At 42.6% G+C, this 19868-nt stretch overlaps 1 protein-coding gene across 2 annotated transcripts in view; it reads right to left on the minus strand.

Moving 5' to 3' along the window:
• Nucleotides 1–3966: 3966 nt before the first annotated feature.
• Nucleotides 3967–19868, minus strand: part of Fgfr1op (FGFR1 oncogene partner) — a 31901-nt gene continuing 15999 nt past the window's right edge. For both annotated transcript variants that reach the window (XM_031351429.1, XM_031351428.1), the window contains 6 exons: nucleotides 18082–18308; nucleotides 15990–16102; nucleotides 14361–14429; nucleotides 9429–9468; nucleotides 8393–8489; nucleotides 3967–6085 (listed from right to left, as the gene is read on the minus strand). In XM_031351429.1, the coding sequence (XP_031207289.1) occupies nucleotides 6011–6085; nucleotides 8393–8489; nucleotides 9429–9468; nucleotides 14361–14429; nucleotides 15990–16102; nucleotides 18082–18308 (621 nt within the window). In that variant the 3' untranslated portion in view covers nucleotides 3967–6010. The remainder of the gene's footprint in view (nucleotides 6086–8392; nucleotides 8490–9428; nucleotides 9469–14360; nucleotides 14430–15989; nucleotides 16103–18081; nucleotides 18309–19868) is intronic.

Consider the following 19868-nt stretch of genomic DNA (forward strand, 5'->3'; position numbering starts at 1 on the left):
TGTAAAAATTCCATCCGAAGTATATCCAGAATAACAACAAGCAAACTAACCCAACCACACAGCATCTACAGGAGACAGCGGAAAACTCAAAGACATAACTGTCTCTTTGAATTCAAAGGATGATAGGGCAGGGCAGTGGTGGCACACGTCTTTAATCCCAGCACTTGGGAGGCAGAGGCAGGTGGATTTCTGAGTTCGAGGTCAGCCTGGTCTACAGAGTGAGCTAAAGCTACACAGAGAAACCCTGTCTCAAAAAAAGAATTCAAAGGATGATAGGAAATGACACCCCATGCCAACAGGTGCTAGACAAGAATGGCCACTCTGCCACCAGACAAGATGAACAGTCAGCAGGCAGGGTGGCAAGTCTGTAATCTCAGCATTTCCTTGTAGGCCATAAACCTGAGGCTAGCCTGGTCTACACTGTGCACCTCAGGTTTTAGCTGCTTCCAACAGATGGAAACTGAGAACACTGGTCCTGAACGACATGCTCAACACCACTCCATCAGGAGGCCATGCACAGGGATTCTCTCTACTGCTTATATTCACAGTCTGTCTCCACTTCCTGCATCCCTGCTGACGCCCACACTCCTTCCTAAGGACATTTTCCCTATGGAGTGGCCCTGTTTATTCCATGGGATCCAATGAGCACTGTCAATCATAGGCCACACCCAAATGCATCTTCCTGGTAGACGTTTGCTTCTTCCCTGCTTGTCTCCATGCACAGCCTGCCATCATCTCAGTCAAGCTTCTTCACAGTGTGGCAGATGGCACCTGTCTGCACACAGTGTGACAGGTAGCACCTGTTTGTACCATGTCACTCCATCACGGACTGAGCGAGCCCGGAAACTGAGTTTCAGGAACTGGGTATAGAATAGGGTCAAGGCCTGAAGGGAACTGGAATGGACAGCAGTTCTAGGTCTTCAGGGTTCACAGAGTGCTTCCAATGGAGGCGAATGATGGACTTCCCACCTGAAGGTGACATGGCTGCGCTTCACAGACCACACCTGGAGGCCATTAGAATCTGGCATGCTCAGTGGCAGAAAACTGAGCCTTGATGGGGGGGAAGACTGGCAATGCCAAAGTGTATGTAAGATGGGGAGGGCAGGGACCTGTGGGTAAAATACAGTAAGTAGTGTAGCCAACCCAGAAAGCCGTAGTACTCAGCAGTACGCACGGTCCAGGAACCAGCACAGCTGGATGGAGAGGCAGGAGACTGTCCTGTCAAAGCTCTGAACCTAGGAAAGAAAGGCTAAAGCCTCAGACCACACAGGGAGGTTGGAGAAGAGAGTGAAGAGGTATTACTTGCCAGTGATCTTCATCTCCAGATACCAGGTTTTAGAAACCTCAGCGTGAGCAGAAGGAAAAGGGCCCGTGATGACACTGCAAGTCACTTGCATGCTGCAGTGAGAACAGAGGCTGGGGTGGAGGAAGATTGGGGATGAACAGCAAGAACACTGAGGAAGATGGATATGCTGCTTGAAGCCAGGTATGAGAGAGACAACCATGCTCCCAGCTGAGACAACCACAAACTGAAATCAATGTGGGTGTCCTTGCCCACCCACCCTCATGCCAGCAAGGCCCTTCCTCTTTCTGGTTCCTGTTTCTCAGGAAGGGGGGACAGGCTTGCAGGAAACAAACCTTAATCCATACAGCTGCTGTGCAGGCAAGCAGGCAGAGGTGGCAGCACCACCTTTTAGAAGCTGTCTGGGAACCTTTGCCTGCAAGTAGAATCTGCCCTGCAGAATTACAGTATAACTCTTGATGGTGAGACTGCTCAACCTCACTGGCCTGGAGTCCCATGTTCTTCTGGTAGCAAGGTCTTAAACATGGTCTTACAGATCTAAGCTCCATCCACAAACCATTTTCCTGGGACCCACCACCTCCTCTGCAGGATCCTACCCAGGGACATTCTGTTTTCCACCCAGCCAGAATTTTCTATGTGACCACCTCATTGCTGACCTCAGTTACAGGAAAGCCTTCGGCCAAGTTTCCCAACTCTTCTAATTTTGGCCTTTTTGTAAGTAGAATCCTTTGAATTTACTTGTAAGCTCACAAGTAAGGTCGTGATATATCTTGTTAGTCCAAACCTTCAAGCCTTGAATATATAGCCCAATAATTTAAAATTCAAATTCACTTGAGAGCCAGGCACAGTGGTATGGGCTTGCAGCTCCAAACACTTAAAACTGGCATGTATTGATTGAATCCTCCCCCAGTAACACATCAGGAAACCATGTAAAAAGGGGGTAAAAACCAAAAAACAAAAACAAACAAAAGCCAAACACACAGGGCTGGCAAAATGGCTCAGCAGTTAAGAGCTCTTCCAGAAGACGCAGGTTCAAGTCTCTGCACCTACATGACAGTGCATCACATCACCATTCTAGTTCAATGCCACCTTCTGACTTCTATGGGCACTACACACATCTAGTACACAGATATATATCCAGGCAAAGCATCCATATGTAAAAAATAAAAAAATTTAAAAACAATCATCTTTTATTCACAGCAATGTGTTTTAGGTAGAAGTCAACTCGAATCTAACTAGCTTAATGGGTGTGACTTCATCCTCTGGACTCCATCTCCCCACTAAGGCTTGTCTACAACAGGGACTAGCAGCATGGGGCTGCTAATGTGCACAGGCAGGGGACCATGTGGACCACCTTCCTAGTCCAGTGCTCAGGGCTGAGACTGTACACGCCTCTCCAGGACAGCTGCTTCTTTATGTCAACAAGGGTACCAGGGCTGAGAGGATCTCCATGTGCGGGAAATGTCTGCCTGGCCTTTAGTCTGAGGAACTGTCAACTTCCAGACTCAACCTGCACCTAACGACCCCAAGACTCCAAGCTGGCAGAAACACTATCCCAAAATGTAGCCCTGAGCTTAGGAAGGGCTGCTTGGCCACCGAACAGTCCCTGCATTTTGCAGTACTCGCAAAACCCATTTCAAAAGTTTATATTAAGGTCCAAATGCTCTTTTAGGTAAACTAGATTTAAGCACAGTTCCTGTTCTTTTGGAGCTTTCAGACAACATACAGGGACATGGATGATTCCAGAACGAGTGTTGTGTGGTTACTTCCCACCAATACAAACACTCCCACTTGCAAAGAGAAGGCAGGCACAAGTGCTATGGAAGCTTGTAAACTCAGGAAGTTTAGGACGCTACAAGCCTAGTGTAACTCCCTCCTCAAGGTTAGATATGCAGCACACAGTTGCCAAGGACACTCCTCAGCAGAGCTGTTCCAAGTTGGTTAGGATGCTCTAGGGATGCTGGATGTAAGTAATCACGTACTTGGTGTAGGCTCTATAATTAGCCCCAATAAACTGACAAGTTTACCAAACTAGACTTGAATGGTTTCTTGGGTATCCTATCTAGGGGAATGGCATTTGTTCATGTTTCCACAACAGAGATAAATCAAACACAAGGATAAACATAAGTGGAGAGAGGAGCACTTAGTCTAGTGTGCCATTTTTACCGGAAATCAGCGTTGTGTGGCTTCAAGGAAGCCATTTCAGACAAGGAAAGGTGAATACAAGCAACTTGAAGAGCTGTGGGGTGCAGAAGTGGGGGCGGGGAGAGAGCTGCAGGATGCAGTTCTAGAACAGTGAACAGAGGCTTTAGACGGCACGAGGAACGAGGGAGGCAGGAGCACCATCTACACCATGAACCACTGCTGTTGTAGTACAAGAGGAGCAAGATGGTTGCTCATCAAAATGAAACGGCGTTTTACAAAGCAAAGTCCTGTAGAACATCACTGCCCGGCGGTGGTGGCGCACGCCTTTAATCCCAGCACTTGGGAGGCAGAGGCAGGCGGATTTCCGAGTTTGAGGCCAGCCTGGTCTACAGAGTGAGTTCTAGGACAGCCAAGGCTAAACAGAGAAACCTTGTCTCAAAAAAACAAAAACAAAAACAAAAAAACAAAAAAAAACCCCAACACTGTAAAATACAGGTTTCTGCCAGCCAACACTTTAGTTCACTTTTCAAAGAAACATTTATTACATGCAATTTCACACACTAAGGTTTAACAGGTAAACAATATATAAGCAATGGGCAATGGTGGCACATGCCTTTAATCCCAGCATTTGGGAGGCAGAGGCAGGTGGATTTCTGAGTTTGAGGTCAGTCTGGTCTACAGAGTGAGTTCCAGGAAAGCCAGGGCTATACAGAGAAACCCTGTCTCGAAAAGACAAAAAAACAAAAACAAAAACAGTATCTAAGCAAGGAATACTGTGGAAGCCACTTCTTCCCTGTTGAATTTCACATTTTTTAGAAATATTCAATACCTGCAGGTAGTGCTGACCATGAAGCTGCAGTCTGGCTTTTCTGTCCACCCTCTCAAGACTTACAAAAGGTGAGTCACTGGGTAATAGAAAGTGACAAATTTCACATTTGACTGTTGGAAAGTCTTCCTCAAATATAAAAATTGCCATGCTCGCAGGTCAGTTCACTAACTGCAGTGCCTACCAAATATTAAAGCAAACATTTGATCCACACTCCAGATACTCAGCAGCCCCAGGGCTTTTCCACAGTACTAAACAGATGACACAGGGCAGTGCAGCTTCTAACAAGCAGACTGCATCTTCATCCAGTGCTGCTCCTAAGAGGCAGCGCACCATGTTGTGGCAGACTGAGAACATAAGCGCCCAGGGCTTCAGGCTGCCTCTGTTTCTGTCCTACTTCCTCTTGATGATTATAGCTCAGTTTCACTTAGGCTTTTAAAAGCCAGACTCTACTGTCAGAGAGCCTGAGTCTTTACTACATTTTCATTTTCTCTACACGTACGGCCTGATGCATGTTGCTGTACTTAGGCAACTATGGACTGGAAAGTGGCATTTGATACAAACCACAGCGCCTGCTCACTCACTCAACATGGGTCAATGATTTCCGATTTCTCTTTTTAATAATAAAGGTAGCTTTTAGTAGTCAAAATTGAAATAAAATGCATCTACGTTTCTCACAGTCCCAATTTTTAGTGGTATGACTGAGTGTATTGGGCTGAGTCTCTATTTGCACATTTTAAATACTTTAGCATTACAGATGCCAGTGGCCTATACCCCTGCAGCACTACATACAACAGTGTAAATTAAATCTGCCAAAAATTCTATTATTGGTTTTATTTTTAAAGGTCTACAATGCAATTATGTACAGTATACAAAGTTTGTCAAACTGAATATACATGGTCTTAGGCCATTACTACTATTTCACTCCAATTTGGATTTAAATATAATCAACTTACAGATCTGAAATAAAAGCACTGCTTAATGGTTTCAGATGCATTTTGGTATTCAATGTTTCAAGGCATTTTTAGAAATAATAAATTACGACTGTAATGAAGTAATCTGTGACTACAGCTGCTTACAGACAGCAGGAAGAACATGACCATAACTGGTAATTGTTATTGACAAGTCTATGAATTAAGAGTACTAGTCATTTCTAGTTTAAAACAAGCAAAACTAATAGTACAGAGTACTTTAATATAACCTTAATGGTCTAACAAACCTTCCAAATAGAAGGAGATACAAAATAAAGTTCAGAGATCCAATTTAACTTGTACTGATACTCTTTAGCATCACGGATTTACCAGGTCAGTTCACCAACTTTGGGCTAATCCACCTGATACACAGTAAGTGGGTGAGCTCTCAATGGCTAAAGCTATGGTTTCAGAGATCCCTACAGCAGCCACAGACACATAGTGGCACAAACCATGGCTGTACTGACCCTCTTTCTGCTCTTTAACACTGATATCTCAGGGTTCCCTTGCTATAATGAGCCTGACTACAGATGGTCTCCTTTACGATATGCAGCTAAAACAAATTAAGAATATTAAATCTCCTAGACATGGGCTCATATAGGAAGTATTTGTTTACTAAACTGAAAAGTTAACTTTTAAAAATATCTGCAGTCTTTTTGAAATGCAAGGCACCAGCAGGAGCGGACATTCCAGCAAGAGTGACTGAGGAAAATGGAGCCGATGAGTTGTTTGCCCTCTGTTGATCAGAATACTTCCTTTTCCTGTCTATGCAACATCTTCCAGATAGTCAGCAACATCACTGAGCTGGGAAACAGTCAGGTCTTGTGTGAGGTCATCAAGCTTTGTTGGCCAAAAGAAAGAGAAAAATCAGTATAAGTAATCTGTATATTGTTAGAATTTAAATGTACAATTTATAAAAATGTAATTTATATTCTATAGCCTGCTTAGAGGGGCCAGCCCTAGACTAGAGATGGCTTATAAGGGAACAGGGACACTAGGTGAGAACAAGTCTCCTCTGCAAACTTCATGACACTCTCTTAACTCTGCTCATCTGGCCCTTTGCATCTTTCTTTGTTATTCTTTGGATATAGGAAATATTAAAAATAGAATCTCTTCAAATAAATCACCCTCCTCCTCTCCCATAGCCAAACATCAGTCTTGGTTATACAACTATCTGTCACAAAGAAAATTATAATTATTGTACATAACCTCAATTAAAGTTGTTATATTTTTTTAAAAAGAAAATCAAAAAGCCCACACACTGCAAAATCCAAAATCCTCTGGATCTTCTTTTTTTTTCTCATCGTTATTAAATAATGAATTTATTAAGGTAATCTATTTTATTCGCAAAACAACTAAATACTGTATTAATGCTAACTTTAGAGACAAGAGTGGGGTAAACAATGGATAAAAATGATCTGTCCTAATCTACAGGAGGTGGTCTGCTGGGGTTCTAGCTCTCAGCTAAAGCACGGAAAGACAGAGATGGGGCTGTGTTTGTTTCTCCTTTACACTGGGCCGCTGGTGTACAGCAGTGCGCTGACTCTTGTGTGATTACTGTGCTCAGTCTGTGAATCCGTTCCAATAGCTTAAGGTGGACTCCTTTGTACTTTATAAACATTTTGATCAAGCTTGCTGCAAACAATGTCAATTTGGTTACTTCCTTCCCTATCTGGATGCTTACTCTCTCTTGCCTGACTGCTTTGGCTAGGCTCTCCCGCACTGTGCAATCAGGGTGGTCAAAGTGTGAGTGCTGAAAACAGTAGTTGTTTTTCTTCCTCTTGCTTCCCTGTCTCAGTTACTGCTAGCTGCCACTGAGGATCAAATCCAGGTCTCATGCTTGCTATATAAGTGCTCTATTGCCAAGCTAGCCTGCTTCATCTCTGTTTTGAAATCTGTGATATTACCAAGAAGATGAGTTAGCAGCTAACCTCGAACATGAATTCCATTCTAAGTGCTAAACAAAAATAATAATGTTCAGTATAGTCTTTGATAAGACCTCAAAACTGTTTTTTGACTCTTCTGGATGATAACTGGTATAAAGGTAAGAGAAGAACCATCTGTTTGCTTGTATACTGGGGTAGTAATTACAGACAGTCTCTCACTTGGTGTCATTTAAGTGTTAACATTTTCACCTTATAAAAGAAACTGGTAAAGCTGGACATAGTGGTAGCACTTGGAAGGCAAAAGGCGGGCGGATCTCTGTTGAGTTCCAGAACAGTCAGAGTCTGAATCTAAAAACAAAACAAAACAAAACAACCACCTCCCAAACAAACAAGAAACTAAAAAATAATCAAGAACAATGGAAAAAATAGACCACACCAACAAAAAGAAACTGAGATATAAGACTCATGCTTATCTAAGACAACCAGCATCTGAAAGTGGAGGTCTGCCTTCACTACATAGTATGTTCAAGGACAGTGGGACTTAGATCGGGACCCTATCTCAAAAAATCCAAAACAGACAACAAAGAAACCCAATACAATAAAAATAATATAAACCCAAATTTTGCTTACTCCTTTTAAAATACCACGTTTCTTGAAGGCTTTTTCCTTATGAGATAATCAGAACTCAGCCTATACCCACCTTTCTTTGAAGGCCCTGGGCATCTTCTAGTTATCCCATGACATGAGAAGGCAGACCTACCCAAGTTGTAAACAACAGAGATGCTGCAGCTCATCTCTGTTGGGTAAAAAACTCCAGTGTGGACCTTAACAATGGATTCCTGGCTTTAACCTCAAATCAAGGCTGTTTCCTTTTGCTATCCTGCCTTGGGTAGCCTGAGTTGAGCAGAAAGACCACCCCTCCACCTCTGCCTGCAAACAACCTCACCCATAACTCTAAGAGAGGCAACACCTGACTCTAGTCCTGATCCCTTGTGGCCACTCTTAACCAGAAGCAAGCCCAGAGGCCTGCCAGAGTACAAGTACCAGCTATGAGACAGCTGAGTCTCACAGACCCTTAAAAGTTTGCTTCAGACTTGGAATATGTAAGTGTCATGAACTTTTTGTGATTTTCAACCATTTTTTACTAGGCATGTACATTTACTAGGCCTCACACAAGCCATCAAGTGGACAGACACACCCACAGATGTGCTCACACAAGTCATCAGGTGGACAGACACACCCACAGCCTCTGGCACCTTACTTTATCACTGGTGTTCACGTCCTCTATTCCCATGGAAAGGTCTTCTTCAATTTCTTCACCAATACTTAGCTCACTTTTTTCTGAGCGATGGCTAGCACTAGTTAGAAGAGGGGAAAATGACAAAGAACTCTGAAGAACAACTACCATTGCTCAAACTTTCCAGAAATTCTTAATCTTCTAAGTAACATAAAAAAAACATTAAACATCAACTTCATATATATCATCTAAGAAAGATGACAAGGGCAGCACACGAAAAACCTGCATTTCTCAAATGTCATTCGTCATATGCTATTCCTATCCCCAAAATACAGTATAATAAATATAGAAATCTCTAATCAAAGCGTGGAGAGAAGGCTCAGAGGTTAAGAGCACCGACTACTCTTCCAGAGGTCCTGAGTTCAAGCCCCAGCAACCACATGGTGGCTCACAACCATCTGTAATGGGATCCGAAGCCCTCTTCTGGCCTACAGGCATAAATGCAGGCAGAGCACTATATATATAATAAATAAATAAATCTTAAAAAACAAAACAAAATTAAAAAAGAAATCTCTAATCAAAAGAAAAGTGTCAAAATACCCAGACATGCAATTTGAATTTTCTAATAATATTTATAACAAATATTACTTTTCCATTAGTAGGAACTTCATACAAGAAAGTTACCTCAAACAAAATGTTAAATAATGTCATACTGAAGAAGGTAGTTTTGCTTAAAGTCAAACATAGATGACTCTCACCCCCCAAAGACAAAAATGTGACTCAGGATAAGCTAGCGACTTGGTTTTGAGTGACAGCCCAACAACATCTCGGCCACTTCTTTATTCTTTCCAACCCGCCTAACACATCATACATACTCATCTGTATTGTACTGTAAGATGAAGAAGTCACTCCAAAATAGAATTCTGGATTGACTATCTTTCTGTACTTTCAATCAACATGAAAAGAGAATTAAACACAAAGTAACCCCAATGTAATTTTGCCATATCTGTATTCAGAAAGTATTTAAAGATTTACATATTTATCTCAAGGTGTTTCTTACCTATTAAAATCATCAACATAGTCCTCATCTTCTCCAGTCCCTGGCAATCAGTTTTTAAAAAAGGAACATGTTAAATATATTGTCTAAAATACTTAAATAAGTATGTTTACTGCAGAACAATATAGTATTGAATATTACTTCATGAAAACATAAGTACCAAAATTGTATTTAAATGTTTTTTAGATTTATTTTATATGCATGAATATTTTGCCTGATGTACATATATATGTATGCCATGTATGTGTCTGGTACCCAATGGTACCCAGGGAGAAGAGAGTACTAGAGTCCTTGGAAGCAGAGTATGGTGGTAGTGAGCTACCATGAGGGTGCTGTGAAATGAAGCTGGTTCTCTGCAAGAGCAACACTTGTAACCACTGAGCCATCTTTGCAGCCCCAGGAATAATATTTTTGCCATAAAATGAAGGCAAATAATAAAAGCTGTTTAAGTGATTGCATCATATGCTAACTAGTGAATACCCTGTGTGTTCTGAGTTCAGGAAGGAGGCTTAATCATAGGGCAGCTCATCATGATGCTTCCCTGGGACCTAATGAAGCAAAGCTCCGGGGGTAGTTCAATAGCAGAACACTTGCCCAGCATGTTCATGGATCTGAGCTCTAGCCTCATCACCACAAAAACAGAAAAAGTGGCATAGCAGCAAGGTACCATCAACTTCTCTAGTCTAGTTTCTAATCGCCATGACCTTCAACTCAGAGTTCATCAAAAATTTCAAAAACAATCAGAAAGCGCATGCATGTGGGCCTATCACCCAAAGGGTACTTCGAGTCCTTTTATGGTCATGTCCAAGCACAACCAGGCCTGAACCACAAAGTTTTGAATTCATAGGATTTGGTGCACAAGAGGAGTTGCTACTAATGCAGAAGGACCTTAAGTTTTCTCACATACGCAAGAATCTGAGGAGCTAACCTGGAACTCTCAGTGACAACTCACTACAAATTAGCTGTTTTCCAATGCCTTTTAGAGCAGTGAAGAAAAGATGCTGGAGAAACAAGACAATCACTGCCAATGGGAAAGAATGGCTGCTGGGAAGTATCTGAGGGACAAGAGGAGGCTACAGAACGGGAAAACCCTGGCTGGAGAATGAACTGCTCAGAGCTGCTACCTATACTGTCCTGGGTTCTCCAAAACATGGGGCCAGACCAGAGGAGGATCCAAGACCTAGAGGGGGCAGAGCACTCTCTTACAGTAGCAGATCTATCACACTCTGGGGTGACTCTCAGAGGTCTCCCACAGCACAGCAGCTAACACAGAGAGAGGCTTTCCACTGTACACAAAGCAAAGGTAGCAAACTCTGCAGCAGCTTAAGCTGAAATCTAAGGCAGAGAGGGACAAGTTCCAGGAGAATGTTCCTGCAGAGAAGCAAAGCCTGACACAATGAAGACCATGCTTGAGACAACCACTGTGGAGCAAGATGGGTTGGCAGAATAGAAGAGTCACCTGATGTGTTTTCTCACAAGGAGAACAGTGTGTAGGAGAGGCAAGCATGAAAGTTAAAGGTAACAGAAAGCTGGGTAGGTGGCAAAGCTGGAGCTAACTGGGGTGAGGGCTCCAGTGGCAGGTGAGAAAGGCCTGGCACGGGGTGAGGAGCAGAGACAAATTTCTGGGTTGCTCTTCTCTGGAATAAGGAGGCTATCTCTATCTCCAGCCACAAAAGTTAAGGGGCTGCAAGAGCTTGAAAGAAAGCAGTAAGTGTCTGGTCCTCATGAGAAGAGAGGAGGGAAAATGTTCCAATAACAAACCCCAGCCTTGGCTGGTCTACAGGGGTCACTAGACAAACAACGAATGGTGGTAGCTGACTGCTGTCTGCAAGAATTAAGACAATACAATAGAGGAAACCAAGTGCCAGGATAGCAGGGCAGCTAGGGCTGCAGTTTGGATCTGCGGTAAGCCAAATGCCTTCTGGCATTTGTAGTTCAAACTCAAGATATTTACTGCCTAGTGTGCTACCACACACAAGACTCTCTGCCCTTCTGGTTATTACATATTTCTGGAAGTTATGGGTTTGGAAAGAGTATATTTAACAGAGCATATACTAAATGAGAGGCTGGTACATGCTGCCTACAGCCAGTGACTCTGACTTTCTTCATTCTGTCTATATGAGCTCTGTCCCAGCCTTTATCTCATCACCTGTCCTACCACTTGTTTCTTTTGCATTCATTCTTGCATCTGACCAATAGTAGCCAATGAGCTAAGAAAGAATAATTTTTATATTTCTAAATATAAATTTCTTCTTGATATTTTGTATGACATTTAAAAATTAATCTTTATGTGTATGGGTATTCTGCTTGCAAGTTGTCTGGCTGCTGCCCTTGGAGGGTATCAGATCCCTGGGAATTAGGGTTATGATATGGACAGTTGTGAGCTGCCACATAAATGCTGGAAATTGAACCCAGGTCCTCTAAAAGAGCAGCCAGGGCTTTTAAGCACCAGGCCATCTTTCAAGCCCATAAATATTAAAACAAAAACAAAATAATAAACACCACAAAATATGTGCTGGAGATGATTTCACGGGGCTTGACAAAACTGACTTGCTACTCTATAGAATTTTTTATGGTTTACTACTCTTGCGGTAAACTGGAAGTGCCTATTTATAAAAAATATTTGTAAAGTTTTGTTTCTTTCTATCTTTACTATAAATCACGCATACTTGTGTAATGTATAGCCTGTCTTAACATGGATAATGTAAAATGATTAGCACAGTGAAGTTTGTTTAAGTATTTTTGCTTTAATTTTGTGGTACAAATAAGTTCAACTGTCTTAGAAAACTTCAGGTATTCACTATACTATCCCAACTGTAGACACTGCACTGGACTTTAATCTCTAGAAGGGGTCATCTACCCAATACGGTCTCATTATATAGCCTGGCTAGCCACAAATTCAGAGATCCACCTGTCTCTGTCTCCCAAATGCTAACATCAAAGTTGTGTGCCACAAGACCAGCTCATTTGCCTACTTTTAATTTGTTAAAGTAAAACAGATTGTATTGAAAAGCTTTATTTTAAAACTGTTCCTATGAGCCGGGAGGTGGTGGCGCACGCCTTTGATCCCAGCACCTGGGTGGCAGAGGCAGGTGGATTTCTGAGTTTGAGGCCAGCCTGGTCTACAGAGTGAGTTCCAGGACAGCCAGGGCTACAGAGAAAAACCTTGTCTCAAAAAACAAAACAAAACAAAACAAAAACAATAAAAAAAAAAAAACTTCCTATGAAATCCAATTCCCATGAAATGATATTAAAATCATGTCCTAGGAGAACACATGAAATCCCGAAGGTTCTAACTAATACAGTCAAGACTCTAGAAGCTTACACTATCTGTAGAAGAGAACAGAGTCTGTTTATCTGAATAACAATAAAAGCAGTTTCTTCCTAGGGGAGAGCTGCACATCACTGACATTATCCTGCATGAACCCAGTACTACAGCTCTATATTCCTCACTACATGCACAGTCTTGTCACGCACATTACAGCAGAAACCGAGGTGAAATGACAGTGCTGCAGCCACTAGACAACTAACTACTTATTTCTATGGGCTCTGATGATCCCCTACTATGCCACCCCGTATAACACCCAATCTCAAATCAAGGTGTACTCTAAGGGCAGCAGAAGGAAAATGAAGCAGTGACCTGCCATTTTATTTGCTCCAACATGGCATGAGGTCAACCACCACAAGGTGAAGAAAAATGTCACAATGAGGGGAGAGAGCAGCACCTGAGGTATCATGATCAAGAAGGGGGCAAAAAATGTACTGAGGTGCTAGGATAAAGAGCTCCCCTGCAGGTGTGATCACACCTAATGGGGAGGAAGAAGAGCAGGCCTACTGAACCAGCCAGACAGTGACCTGGAGGCCCCAAGAAAGGGCAGCACTGGCAGCCACTCAGCAGTTACCCAGCAGGCCTCTAGGGCACTGTGAGGAACAAGAGTGAGGCAACTCAGGGAATATCTACTCTGCAAAGGGAACAATCAACACACAAAGGAAAGCAGCTGGTGAGGCCCTGAGCTAGGCTCTACTGTCATGCGTGTAGACATGGACATCCTGTGCAGTCTTCAAACTGTGGTACATGTTATTGATCCTACTTAACAGAGGAGAAACAAAGGCACTGTTTAGCCCAAGTTGGGGCCATAGCTGAAATCCTCACTTAAACCTCTCCATCTTTCATCTGGGTGCTGTACACTATTCAGCGTGGTTGTCCAGAAACAGGAGAGATACTCTGCACTGCTCCACGACATACCCATGGTTATAAACTGGGTATATGGTACTTTCTCCCTAGCCTGCCTGAGAAGCAATGCTCTAAACCCCCAGAGTCCAGTGCTCTCACAACAGAGCAACTTAGGATCACATCAATGTGCAGAGGACAGGAGATGGCTAAGTGCCCCAGCTGTACTATTTCCTTCAGGTCAGTGAGAAAGGAAGGGTCTCTTGAGGTCCCTGTGTTACACCAGTCTGCAGTGTACCCACAACTCAGTTATGTGAACACTGGCTCTCTAACTCCCGTATCAATCTGTTTACTTACACCTGCTCCAAATAAAGTTCACAGTTGTCCTCTCACAAATATGAGCCTTGCACTAGACTGACTCCCTGTGGTCTGGATCTTGTACTCACAGCACCCAGAGATAGCCCTGTCCCTGCACCAACTTAACCCACTCTTAACCAAAACCTTCTGTTATACAGCTTTGACTAGATCAGCCTTTCTGGAGGTCTTTCCCGAAAGCCAGGCCAGGGGCATTCCCCGACTATAGTCTGAATACCACAAAACCCAGGTCTGTCCAGCTTGTTGCTACAGCTATCCCCTAGTGCAGGACTGAACTCAACACATGCCAGGTCCTCAGTATCTGTTAGACAGCAGCAGGAAGGCTCTCTATATAGACTTTAATCTGGAAGACAATCTCAACAATCATACTAAAACTGAAATCTAGTTACCTAGCCCAAGTGATCCAATCTTCTCACCAACCAATTTCAGATCCTTTAGGACCGTGCTTCCCCTTTTACCTGTGGACAGGAAAAATACTTGCATGAAAGGAACTCAGAACAATATTCTCTAAGCCCATCACCTTCTCTTTTGGGAGGGACATCTATACCCCTAAGAATACAAAAAAACCTAGAAAAGAAATCATAAATTATAATCAACGAAGGATAGAATCATGTACTATCATTCCCTAGGTATTTATTATTGGTAAAAGTTAAAAGATTCATACATGGTGAGAAATCAGATTTTACTATTCTTTATTAGAACACAATTATCAAAATAAAAACGTACACAAAACCTAATACTGTGAAGTCCAAGTGATCTACTTAAGTTAACCTGCTGATTAAATACTGAACAGACTGTGATGGGGTGAAGTCGACAAATGCTTCTTAAAGACTTGTAGTGTTGTCCCAGGGATAGGGATGGGATGATAGGATGGTACAGTGCAGGAGGCTGGCTACTATCCTACATGGGGCTAACAACCTCTCCTCTGGATCTCACCCTCACAGCACCCAGAGTACAGCCCACTTCAGATGCAAGCTCCTGATGGCAGAGTGAGTCCTACAATCATCACTCTATGCCAGAACTTCTTTAAAAAATTAAGTTATTTTAAAGGTCCATGACAAACTCTTGGAATGGGACAGCATCTAACACTCATCCTAAGTTGCCAATGTTACAAGTCAAAACTTCACTGGAGATACCTAACCTACTAAATATCATAGTCTCTGTAGAGCATCATTTGCCTTCCCCAGTGATCATGTAGCTATGTTGATAAAACACAGAAGGGCATGCATACTGCAGCCAGAGAAAAATCAAGATGAAATTTTGGAGTATTGAATATGTGAATCATATCTGTAAAATTTTTTAAAGTTTAAGTCAAGCCGTAAGCTGCAATACACAGACACACACATACACACAAACACATACCTATTAATAGTCTAAACAACTTAAAAGAGCAGTTTGCTAAAAATTATTTCATACTTGATCTTAGCCAAAAGGTCGATCGAGAAACTAAAAAATATTTTAATAGCATAGCAAAGGATAATACAAAATGGTGAATACTGACTACATTAAGAAATGAAAATAACAAAATATTGTCCAATTGATTAAAATTAGGATTTTGTAATAAAAAAAAAACACATAGTAATTGTACAACATGTGATTGGCTAGTTTTTTGTTTTCTGTCAACCTGATATAGCTAGTCATGTAGGGAGACTACATAATCAACTAAGGAACTGCTTCCATCAGACTAACCTATAAAGTAAGTCTGGGGGGCATTTTCTTGATTAATGATGTAGCAGGGTCCAGGTTCACTGAGCAGTGAGCGCTGCCCTTGGGCAGGTGGGCCTAACTAGGTTCTATCAAAAAGGAAGCTGAGTAAGCCACGGGGAACAAAGTAGTAAGCAGTGTTCCTCCATAGCTTCAGTTCCTGCCCTCATTTCTCTTCATGAGGAATTACAATTGTCAGCTGAAATAATGCCTTCTTCCTGAGCTCTTCTTGGTCATGGTGTTTTATCACAGCACAGCAATGCACACCACAGTTATCTGGAGGAAAACAAAACCTAGAGTATTCAAGTACTTACTCTCAGGATCTGTTAGTGAAGGGGCTCCTGCCAGGGAGCTGAGACCGCTCCTCAAGTGGGGTTTGTCAGATAGTGAGGCCAGACCTCCCACTTGCTTCCTAGGTTCACTTCTCCTAACAGGAAGCAATTGACAGATAAATGACAATTTCAGACCTTGTCACTATAGTCTTTTATTCTGTAAACATAAAAAAGCGATGTAAAGAAGTTTTATATGCAAAGAAGTTTTATATGCGTACAATGGCTGGAAATAAAGAATTTACAGGCTGAAAATCATAAAGCAAACCTGCAGAGCAAAGCAGACTGCAGAGCAAGCTGTGGTTACTGATCCATGATCCATGCGCTAAGTTTGTCAGTGAAGCTTCAGCCCCCAGAATTTACAGCTGTCTGCTATCTCTCTAAAGTGTGCACTTCAGAAGTCCTGCTCCACTTCCCAGAAACAAGACAGTATGCTGTCAACAAACAAGCTCTACCTCTCAAATGCACGCAGGAAGGGCAGAGCCTCTCACCTCGAGGGGAGGGTGTTAGTCCACGCTTTCCCCTCCACTCCCTCCTAACTCCCCAGGCACTGCCATCCAGGCCCACATTGCATACCTTCTTCATTGTGCTAGCAACTCCTCTCTGGAGTACAGCAACAAATAGCACTCCAGGAATCCTTTGCTTCCTTATACTAAACCCTGGGTATCATTTTCTTACAGTAACGTGCACACCCAAACACGCACCCATGCATGCACGCACCTAGCCCCACATTGTGCCTAAGTCCCCACACCTCTATCCTCTGTGCCCTTTTATAACTCACTAGGACTTGCCATTTTAATCCTTCCCCAACATTCCTTCCTGGTCAACTGTAACCCTTTTATCTGCCCTATTTCCAGTCCAAAAAACTGTCAGCCAAAATCACCTCTAACCTCCAGACAGCTAACCCCAGCTGGTGACTTTCAGATGTCACTGCAGCTGTTACCTCCTGCCCTTCCTGCCATGGTTCCTCTGTCTCCTTTATGCTGCCTGCTCACCTCACTGACCTCAAGCGTACTCAGCCCACTCTTGAGATCTCCCTATCTATTGGCTTCAGTATTCCCTATAGACTGATGACTCCCTCACTCTCACAAGTGTATGTCCTGCCCACCAACATCTAGATCCTAACACGCCACACTTGGGACTCTCAGGCCACCCGTCTGTGCCATCTGACCCAGCTTTTCCCATTTTCCCCCACCTGTTTATGGGTTTTAACCTTCCGAATATTCAAGTGTAGACCCTCAAGAACCACCTTGATTACCACCTGGTTCTCTTGTACTCATCTGCAAAACCTTAAAATGTCCCTAAACCACCTACTTTCCATCATTCCATCATTTTGCTCCTGAAGAGTCCTGACAGTCTGCTATCTGGAAACCCTTCATGGACTTGGTTCAGCAGCAAGAATCTGGGTGGGCTGGGTCAACACTTCAGTGCTTCCAATCTTAGCCAGAAGAAGTTACACTCATGTAATTCACCTCCATCTCCACATCCAACTCATACAACCCTCTCCTCTGTGACCACACTGTCCTTCCTGATGTCCTGAGGGGCTGATCAGACCCAGCATATTTGCCAGTTCCTTTCTTGGGAGTGGTGCAAACTTGATTCCACATAGCTTGCTCACTCCCTGAGCTGTTGGCTCAGATGTACTCCAAGAGGCCCCAACTCCAGCCTTCTCTGGTCAGCTACTGAAACTGACAAGGCCTCTGCACCACAGTTCTGCCCACTATGCAGCATCTCCACTGAAGATGAGTCTTACTGACTACCTGACTGCCTCTGAGGGTGAACTCCAAGGCAGGAGTCAGAACGTACTGCTGCACCCTGAAACAAACTGAAACCCAAAACAGCTCCTGTCACATGGTAGAATCCTGATGCAGGCTCACCTGGTGAAAATGGCTCATACCCGGTATCTTCAGTATTTCTTGAATTATTTTATGACATACTAGGCTTTACTAGCACAACATCAGATTTATGGGTTCAGTAATTATAAAGTTATTAGCAGATTATTAGTTTTAAAGTGAAAGTATTTAGAAATTTTGTGTTGAAGTCATGAGTCAGATGATCTGAAGAAGAGTCTACTCACCAACCATAGGTTTTTTCTGGTTTAGGAATGGGATCATCAAAGAAAGAATCTCCTTCCACATCATCTTCATCTGGGCAAAGAGCACTTTTGTCTTTGGCATCTGCAGTGCTGCTGCTTAAGAAAGATGCAATTCTTGTTTCATGGGCCAGTGAGTGCAGGCTGCTTTTACTCTTGGACTCTGACAAGGAGACACTTGGCTCACTCTGACTGATCTCACTGCTAGGCTTCTGAAAAGAGGGAGAGAGAACTCTTCTTGGTGATAAAGCTTCTAAGATAGTTTTAACAACAGTCAACTTAGGTGTGTGTGTGTGTGTTGTATGTATACAGGTGTGTGTGTGTGTCTGGCCTTTAACAACAGAAACTGCAGTGCAACCCTATGTTTTTCCACTTCATCCTGAGGCTTTCTGACATGGCATATTTCAAATGACAAATGTTAAAGAAATATGGTTACACTATTTCTTCCCTTCCTTTCTAAATGAAAAGGTCTTTACTATGCCTATTTCACTTAGCAACTCTCAATCATAACAGCTTTCCCTTTTCATCCTGTATGTGTGTAACCGCTGCATAAAATATCTTAACACACTTTCAGCTTGCAACAAAGAGAGAACATGAAAGGTAAATAGACTATGTCATAAAATAAACCAGGTTGCACTATTCATCAGAAAAGAGAGGAGTATTCTACCCAACACCAAATAAAAGTCTTTGAATGCTCACACTTACAGCAAGTAGACACAGGCTATAGCAATTACCTTAATTCAGGCTTGCTGGGCTATCTACTGACCTGCACCCCACGAAATGTACATAAGCAGGCACATAAATTCTTTTGTAATTTAATCCAAAGTTAAGAGTTCCTATGGAGGAGCACAATCAGGTCAGCATGAACTATTACAGTGTTTGGTTTATTCTGAGAACCACGGCATAATTTTAGTCTACACCTGGCTATACCTCTTTTAGTCTCAAAATAGTTCAATCTATAATAGTAATAAGAACAAATAATGCCAGTAGTAATAGCAGTGGCTAACAATCATGGAGAATTCCAAATGCTGTTAAGTGCTGTGCCTCAATTAACCTTTAGGCTATACATGTAGGATGTGTTGTCTGTATGGATTCTAAAAAAGAACACAAAGGCATTTATTTATGTAACTTGTTAAGACCCCGGGGAGGTTACATGGTTAAATGGACAACAGATTAGCTCCCCCATTTCCTCCCTTTCTAAGACAAGGTCTCATATGACACAGGTGGCCTTGAACTCCATCTCCTTGCCTCGTAAGTCCCAAGGGCTGGGATTACAGGAGTTTGCCATTACATCCAGATGAGGTTAATTCTTAATACTCAAATTATATCATTAGGTTTAGTTATATAAAACTGCATTTAATGTGGACTGAAAAAGACAATTTCCAAAGGTCTGGCCTTATATGCTATAGCGTATAATACTGTAATAGAGCCCTATTGTGCTTGAAATAAGGAACCTGGAAAACATCTGTCCTGGCTTATTAACTCTATGATTCTATGTAGTGTTTTTAAGACATGAATTTCCTCCAGAATTAAATTTAGGTCAGTATGTATACGTTAAGTCACAAACAGGTTGGGTCAGAGCTGATCAGCAGCAAGGCAAGGAGCCAAGAGATGGATTAAATTACCACACAGGGCACAGGCACTGCACTACGCAGCCGCTGCTCTGTCTGCCCACATGCAGATAGCATGTCTTAGGATGCACACTTACATTTTTAGACTCGAGGCCTTGGGAGGTTTGCCAGAAGCAAGACATACATTAGTTTTAGGGACTT

This window comes from Mastomys coucha, unplaced genomic scaffold (genome assembly GCF_008632895.1).
Source record: "Mastomys coucha isolate ucsf_1 unplaced genomic scaffold, UCSF_Mcou_1 pScaffold5, whole genome shotgun sequence".
Classification (NCBI taxonomy): domain Eukaryota; kingdom Metazoa; phylum Chordata; class Mammalia; order Rodentia; family Muridae; genus Mastomys; species Mastomys coucha.